This window comes from Puntigrus tetrazona, chromosome 21 (assembly GCF_018831695.1).
Source record: "Puntigrus tetrazona isolate hp1 chromosome 21, ASM1883169v1, whole genome shotgun sequence".
Classification (NCBI taxonomy): Eukaryota; Metazoa; Chordata; class Actinopteri; order Cypriniformes; family Cyprinidae; genus Puntigrus; species Puntigrus tetrazona.
The window spans coordinates 622,189-631,040 of record NC_056719.1 but is presented as its reverse complement, the minus strand read 5'-3'; the positions used below and the strand labels follow the sequence as shown (position 1 = coordinate 631,040).

At 37.2% G+C, this 8,852-nt stretch overlaps 1 protein-coding gene across 2 annotated transcripts in view; it reads left to right on the top strand.

Annotated features, from left to right (window-relative positions):
• Positions 1 to 5,701: 5,701 nt before the first annotated feature.
• The window catches only part of LOC122326632 (potassium/sodium hyperpolarization-activated cyclic nucleotide-gated channel 1), a 92,630-nt gene continuing 89,479 nt past the window's right edge, over positions 5,702 to 8,852 (top strand). The window contains exon 1 of one of the 2 annotated variants that reach the window (XM_043221694.1): positions 5,702 to 6,314. In XM_043221694.1, the coding sequence (XP_043077629.1) occupies positions 5,959 to 6,314 (356 nt within the window). In that variant the 5' untranslated portion in view covers positions 5,702 to 5,958. The remainder of the gene's footprint in view (positions 6,315 to 8,852) is intronic. The other variant, XM_043221693.1, reaches the window with a different exon arrangement.

Here is an 8,852-nt window from a genome sequence, read left to right as displayed (position 1 = left end):
AATATAGTTGGAATATCGAGAACTTCAAGATTTGTCTTTTCCTTTCCCCTCCTGTCATTTAGGAATTATTGTTATTCTGAAAGGAGCGGGAAGCATATTCCTCCAAAATAAAATAAAATAAAATAAAATAAAATAAAATAAAATAAAATAAAATAAAATAAAATAAAATCTGTGAGAAGACATTCGGGTTTGGAGTGATATTAGTGTAAATAAATAATGACAAATCTTTAATTTTAGAGTGAACTATCCACTTAAATAGCCTTTTAAAATGTGTTTTTATAGCAAGTGCTAGCTGATCTCTTTTTTGCAAAGGTAGGTCAGGGGTATCCAAAAGGTGGTCCTTATTTATTCAATGCTTCAAATATCAAAAAGAGATGACTGTCAAGTCAAGTCAAGTCAAGTCAAGTGATCTTTATTGTCATTCTGCTAGAAGAGGAGACATACAGTGAAATGAAATGGTCACCAGAGGACCAGAGTGTTACATATTTAAATGTAATACAATCTTATAAGTAGTAGAAGTGTTATAATATAAATCACTATTGTGTCTTTCCTCAAGGACCTTTTCAGTCTTACAAGTTATAACCGATCAGAGGACAACAGTGAGAGTGAGAGAGATGTTATAAACTTCCTGAGAGCTCAGCTATAATTCCCCTAATCCAGATAACAGATTCATATTCAGCTCAGTTAAGGTGAAAGTGCCCTGATGAGCCCCCAAAACATCGAACGTGAACTAGCACAAGGTCGAATGGAAACTAAAACAGGATCGTCCTCCGTTTGCTGTTCGTTTTCTGCTCCTCTGACATGGCAAGACAGAATCAGAGTAATAGTACTTTATTTCCCCAGAGGCCGTAATGCAGACACAACGGCCCATGATACAAGACAGATCTGAGATAGGATTACAGTTAAAGAATATGAGTGAGAAAATGTTGCTGCCATTCAGAACAACACAAAGAGCTCTGTACGTGTGTAAAGCAATTACTTTCTCACTTACTAATGTGTGGCAGCAGTAGAAGATTTTCTTTAACTTACTATATTTTCAAAAGGCTTGAAACCCGATGCTTATCACAGATTATTTAGATAATTCGATTATTGGATCATTTTTATTGCAAATAAAGGTGGCAAAAAATAAAATAAATCATATAGGCTCATTCACATCAAAGAAGGGGCCTGAGTCATATCTAGAGCAAATGCCCTAGCAACAACTGAGAACAACCTAGCAACCATATAAAATCCATTCAGAACAGCGGAAAGCAACAACCTAGCAACATCTCAGAACAACCTAGCAACAGTGTAATAAGAGTGTAGCAAGTGCATAGCAAAACACTAAAAATACATACTGAACACCTTATTAATCTGCATAGCAATGTTTTATCAACAACGCAGAACCAAAGCCTAGCAACCGCAAGAGCATATCAGCACCTTAGCAACCACATAGCAACATGCTAAAAACAACTGCATTGCATTGAGATATTAACAACTAAAAACAACCAAGAAACTACATAGACACTCCTTAGCAACCACATAGCAACATGCTAAAAACAACTGCATTGCATTGAGATATTAACAACTAAAAACAACCAAGAAACTACATAGACACTCCCTAGCAACCACACTGCAACATGTTAAAAACTACTGCATTGCAATGGCATATTAGTCACCCAAAATAATATCAACTTCAAATCACACCCTAGCAACGGCCTGCTAACAAGCCAAAACAATTTAACAACTACATGGCAACACCCTAGCAACCACATTACACAACGGCCAATTATCACCGAAACAATCTAGCAACTCAATAGCAACACACACAAAAAAACAAAATGTAAATAATTTGAATAAATAAAATTTTTAAATAAAACACCCCAGCAAGCACATAGCAACTGCCTTTTAACGAACCAAAACAATATAACAAGTACATGGCAACACCCAAGCAACCACACAGCAAGATTCAAATAATTTCAGAACACCTCGATTGAATAGAAATCGCCAATTAGTCCAATCCAAAACACCCTAGCAACCACATAGCAACATCTACAAACCATTCAGAATACCTAGTAACTGCATAGCAATGGTATATCAACAACCTAGCGATCACTTAGCCACTCATTATTGCATTTAATGCATTGCTACGCAGTGGCTTAGATTTTTAAAATGCGTATAACACCCCAAAGAGAAACAAAAAACATATATTTTAATGGTGATATCAAAATAAACCTTTTCTTACAATCACCTTTAAAGAAAGCAAATTACATATTATGAAGGAAATTGTAGTTAATAATCTGTTACATTACATATGGCTATGTATTTTGACTACTTTTTGATTATTTTCCATTTTTTTGTTTTTAACATCGATATTAAACAATATATTACGCCATGACTTTCTGATGGTTAGGTTAGATGGTTTAGGAAAATATAAATAATTTACTGGTAGTGTACAAATAATACGTAATCATGCAATCAATAACTCAAATTTGATTATGAGCACTTGAAAATGTAATATAACCTAATGACAAGCACTTATTGTTTGCAATCTGATTATGCAATCCTTATTAGTTACTATCCAGCACTAGTAATTTTATATATTTTTGGCGGAAGTCTATATTTGTTGCGTGAGGAATAGATGGCATAAATAGCATGTAGCGTTTCACATCTGGGGTAAAATATCGCATGAGTGAATGTAACCTAATAGGTGCACATGAAAACATTAGCCTCGCAGGAAGCTAAGCCATTCAGCTGAGCCAGATTCAGGTTTATTAATTAGCCCGAGGGCATCAAATCGCATTTTCTGATATCAAAACATACAGCAGTGATCGGAAATGCCCTTCACTCGTCTCATCTGTTGCAGTCGGTGTCCAGCGAGACCTTTGCATATGCCAGAGTTTCTTTGGGCTGCCCCAGCACACGTGATCTAGCAGCGCTTAAGCTCCGTGGTCGGTCTCTGGGAGTTATTACCTTGTGTTCTTAAATTACGCAACACTTCGCCCCCAAAACTAAAGTTACACAAGCATTCTGGACTGCCCTGTAAGGGAACAGTTGGTATGCCAACTAATCCAGGCAAAACTCTGGCTCAAAGCAAAACGGAGGAAATAAAAGGAACGTCAGCTTTAATTTGGTTAACTTATATAATGACCTCACTGCCAAATGTGCTACGCTGGATAGTCTTCATACGAATGCTGCACATTAGCAGGAAGTTCCCTGTACACAGATTTTCCAGTGGTGAATCATCATTTTTTTTTTAATACAGTCCACAACCATCTGTGCCCAGGAAGCGAGGCTTACATTTTAAAATTGTTAATATCATAAAAGATAAATTGAGCTGTAAACATTTTTATTATTATTTTATTTTACTTTTCGGGATTTATTGAATCCACAAACATTACAATAGCTGGAAGTAGAATAATAAGTATAGACGTTTATAAATGTATTATTATTTTACTTATTAATATTATTTTAAAGAAATAATACTTTTATTTAACAAGGATGCATTAAATCGATCAAAACTGTCAGTCAAGGCATATTTATATTATTATAAAACACTTATGTTTCAAATAGATGTTGTTTTGAGACTTTCTATGCATCGAAAAATCATGAAAAAAAACATATCACAGTTTCCTTACAAATATTAGATTTATTTTTCAACATTGCTAATTATATGACAATCAAATGGGCGTATTCAAATTATGTATTATGTGATGCTGAGGATAAAATATTAAAACATTTTAAAAAGAAAAGTTATTTTAAATTGTAATAATATTTCACAATATGAATAATATTTCACAATATGAAACATATTTGATTAATGCATTTTTAATGGATTTCTTTTATCAAATAAATGCCATTGTGAGCACAAGAAAATCCTAAATCTTTCTGATTACAAACTTTTCAATTGTAGTATATAAAGCTTTGCTAGCTTTGCTAACAGTAAGAGTTAATTTTTGACATTTGTAAGACTTTTCTAATAAATGGCTAAATGTAAATGTGACGTGATACTTTGTTGAAAATTATTATGGTTCCCATGGTAAATTACAAGGGAATAAAGAAGACGGATTTACTAATTTAATGCTTTTAGTGGGCTTCTGTGTGTTGGATAGAAGTGGAAAACAAGCAGTTAATAAGCCGAAATTGCTTCAGTTTTACAGAATACCGTAGCTTTTGATTTCCCTTTGGGTGACCAGGTTCAAAATCATCATGTGCAAAATGGGAAAATGTGGGGTTTCAAGCCTCACACACACAATCACAGCAGGATGGAAGGGTAGCAGGTGGATTCGCTCTGAATTTCATCAGTTCACAGTTTTTGCGAATATCGTCCTATGTCCACAACTGCCCAGCACGCCTCGTCATCGCCGTCATCATCAACTCAATTATCAGTCAGAAACAGCCTGAAAGAACTGTAAAGAAAATTAAACCAATTGGACGAGTCGCTACTGAAGGACAAAACGAACGCTACAGTTGTAGTTGTAGTTGTAGTGACGTCACTTCGACTACAAAGTTGGCTCATAAAGTAGACTTTTTTTACATTTTTCACAGATAATATCAGAGCGCTCACAAGAAAAGCTTTATTTTGGGAAAACGATCAGTTCGGGGCCAGTGCTTCCAGTGTTAATAGAGAGCGGTTCTCTCATGGTTGAAAGAACCGGATGAAAGTGGGGTTTAAAAACCCTGAAAAGATTAGTTAGCCATATCTCAAGCTGTTTTTTTCTTACTTCAGATTCAAAACGTCCCTATATTGGCAGTAGATTTAGAGCCTGCAACCAGATTTGCAGGTTGACGGCGTTGAATTTAAAATAGCTATGTGAGTTTTGCCATTGGGCTGACAGTATAACGTAGGTTATCATGTGATGGTAAAAAAATGTGTCAACTAGGAGAGATTTTGACTGTACTGTTAATACCATTGTCACTTACCTTCAATCTTTTGTCAACAGCTACATCACACTTAAAATGACAGCTCTTTCTCTAAATCCCTCTTCTCTCTCCAATATTGCTTTTTTCTTTCCTGTTTATACATTCAATTCGCACTCGGAATAGAGGCAGAGTGAATATTGTTGGCTCTGGTATGGTTTAAAAAATAATATTTAATTAACTACATAAATTAATGAAATGCAGTTGTGGAATTTGCATGAAAATAACTATATTACGGCTTTCGGTTACTGTATTAAATCATAAAAAAAAATCTTTCATGATATAATTATGACTGTCAGTCCGGTCAGAGCTGTTTTGTAACATTGATTATATGGTTTGGGGACTTTTCTTTTTGAACGTGTCACATGATAAGAAATTGGTTTTGAACGGATGCTGAAGTTTTGTTCAAATAATAATCCGCTGTGTTTCAGGAATCGGGTAAAAAAAAGAAAGAAGAGTCGAATAAGATATCGTAGCGTTCATAATATGAATTCACTGGATATAAAATAATAAAAATAAAGGAAACTCTATAAAATATAAAGTGGGGAAAATATATGTATACGTATACGTATGCATTTTTTTTTAAAAAACTATGCATGATTTTGTCATATGATATTTTATAGGTATTCTTATCCATGTTAGTCTGGCATAATATAATTAGCATTTCAATTCACCTTATAATAAAACATGCCCTTCCCAAATGCTTTACATAACCCTGATTTGCATCTGCAGCATCATGTTCAAATCCTATTCCTTTGGCACCCTTTCAGTCTGGGCGCATATCGGAGCAGCGCATTATGGCAGTGCGTCCGCGACACGCTTGGAGAGCCACGGGACGCGGGCCGCGCTCAATCCCGACAGTAGATGGCAGCAGCCCAAGAAAGCTGATCCCGTCGGGTTCACCACTACTCTGCCTCTCAGTTGTGCAGCAGCACTCGCACTGGAGGCAGCGGTGGTTTGAGGGACGTCCAATGAAACAGAAGAGCCGCCAGCTGCTCCTTTCGACTTTTACGCGTAGCCTGTCCTCCGCACCCGGAGACAGCACGTTCTGAAACCGCCATGGAAGACAAATCCAATTCGTTCTCGAGCAACAAAGAGGAGAAAGCGGATGGGAATAATGTGTTCCAGAGACAAGACTCGATCTTGAAGAACAGCATGGGGAGCCAGAACATGAAAGACCACGGCAACTCAGTGGGTGCAAAGGGGGACCGGGAAGAAACCATGGTCGGGTTTGACGATATAGACGCCGCGTCCAGGCAATACGGGTTTATGCAGCGGCAATTTGGAGCCATGATGCAGCCCGGCGTGAATAAGTTCTCCTTGCGGATGTTCGGGAGTCAGAAAGCCGTGGAGAAAGAGCAGGAGAGAGTGCAGACGGCTGGATATTGGATCATTCACCCCTATAGTGATTTTAGGTAAGGAGTGTGGAAAGTCACCTTCCCACGCACACTCAGGTCACGGTAAAATGGGCTCTGCGTGCGCCGCGAGCCGCGTATGCGGTCGTTTTGCGTGGCGTTTCGGGGAGCCACAACCTAACGCACGCGATGCCCTTGGTACGAGTAGGGGTGAATGTCATCTCGGTGAATAAACGGCACGCCAGTCATCATGGGACGTCTCCGACCTGCCATCATTGGGCATTCGATTCCGCTGTTGTGTAAGACGCGTGTGCTGGTGCGCGCAGGGAATGATGCACCACTCTTTGGCATTGTAAACACATAGCTGTTAGTGTCTGCCGCGAGATGAGGAGGAACGAGGGTGGCTGCGAGATCACGTCTTGTTTTGAGGCAGAAGCACGCGGATTATTCTATTGTTTTATCTCGTGGCTCTGTATGATCCCGTGTGGCTCTCACCAGGTAACAGCCCATGCCAATTTTAGCGCTGGGACAGTTGATCTAAAGCAGTTTAACGCTAATCGCGTTAGTCAGGTGAATGGAGGGGATTTTCAAACCCAGTGCCCCCCACGAGAACGTTTTAATGCACAACTTCTACTTCGAATTAGACTACTAGGGGCTAGGATTTGGCCGTTTGGCACTAGATTGTTGGCAAATAGCTTGTTAGGAAGGCGATTATTGCATAAGCAACGGCGTAATTCCGTATTGTTGTACATCATTTGGAGTTTGTTGGTCCACTTGGACGTTTGCAGACTCTAGTTAGTTTCTCACCCCATTGCACCAATATGTATACAAGACAGACGGACAGACAGGCAGGCAGATAGACAGATTGAGGAGGACAGATAAACGAATACACTGCAAAAATGTCTTCAATTATGTGGTTTACATGGTAACATATATATATATATATATACTATACATGGTAATATATATATATATATATATATATATATATATAAAGAGAGAGAGAGAGAGTAGTCAAAATTTGATAAATAATAAAAAAAAAACATTAACCAAAGTTCTCCTAAAACAAAAAAATCCAAATGTCCTCTTGTCTTTTGGCAACTTTGATAATTTGATCAATTGATCCACTTTAAATTTTGACTACTGTATATATAAGTGATCATATAAATATCTGACTTTATTTATTCAGTAAAAGACATCGACCATCTTATTTATGGAGAACAGGACTTTTCCTGAATTCTTTTTGTGCATGAACCTTCTTACAATATTATAATATTATTTGTCATAGTTGTTGCAGTTTTTTTATACATTTCAGGTCATCATATGGCTTTCATTTGTACAGCCAGAGTTATTTTCTGTACATTTAACATTCTCAGTACATGTTACTGATAGATAGATGACAGATAGACAGACAGACACAGATAGACAGACAGACAGACAGACAGACAGATAGATAGATAGATAGATAGATAGATAGATAGATAGATAGATAGATAGATAGATAGATAGATAAAAACAATGACGTGAGCCTGATCAGTAGTTTCAGCTGTAACGCTCTCCATGGTGCTGAAAACAGCTCCACACTGTCTCTGAATGTAAAGAACTCTATCCCATACAGGGTCATTAGCTTGACTCCCACCTGTCTCACTGTTTTATTTATCCCATGTACCTGATGTCCTTTGTTTTGGCATATCATGTGTGACATGATATGCCAAAAAAAACCAGATGTTGCACTCCCAAGTCACTACCTAACTACAAAAGCAGGGTACTTCCTTCTGTAATATATCTTAAAGAGATCAAATATTGCTCAAATTCATAACCAGTTTCTCAGTTTGTCCAATATTCCCAATGTCACTTTCTATCTTGTTAGTCTTGTAAAATCCCTTTAACTAACAAAAGCAATGACATCATCCTCCAGGAACTGACATACTGTAGTCGGTTTGCCTTATTTTAAAACATTCCACTCGGTTTAATAAAACACATATTTTTAAAAGATATTTAAAGTAATTACTTAAAGGCAACACCATGTAAATAAATAAAGAAAAACCTTTACATTCCTTAATAAATTGCCATATTTCTCAAATGGTGACATCTGTTCAGTAGTGAAATTGGGTTCCATCGTGTTACTTTGTGCAAAAAATCAAGCCACATTTAATAAACATTAAGTCCCTAAACAAGTCAGAAAGCTAATTTCTTAAGTAAAAGTCTGGTGTACTTTACAAGTATGCAATTAAAAAAAAAAAACATATACATTTTTTTGTGTAGATATAGAGGTCACCAATAATGCATCATAAAATCACCCATTATGTCTGCTGGAAGTCCAATTGTACCGCAACTACTATACTTGACATTTAACTGATGTTCTTATGCGATGTGACTCTCAGTGCACTTATTACAGGAATCCCCCCTCGGTGCAACCTAAGGTTACATGTCTCGCTCAAGAGCACAATAGGGATAGTTCATGGATTTAATCCTACAACTTTTCAGGTCTTTAACCACTAGGCTACGCCACTCCTGAAACAGTTTGTGTTAAAGCCCTCCAACATCAGAGCAAGGGATGAGAGAAGGTGAGATCGGATTAGATGTCCAACACACACT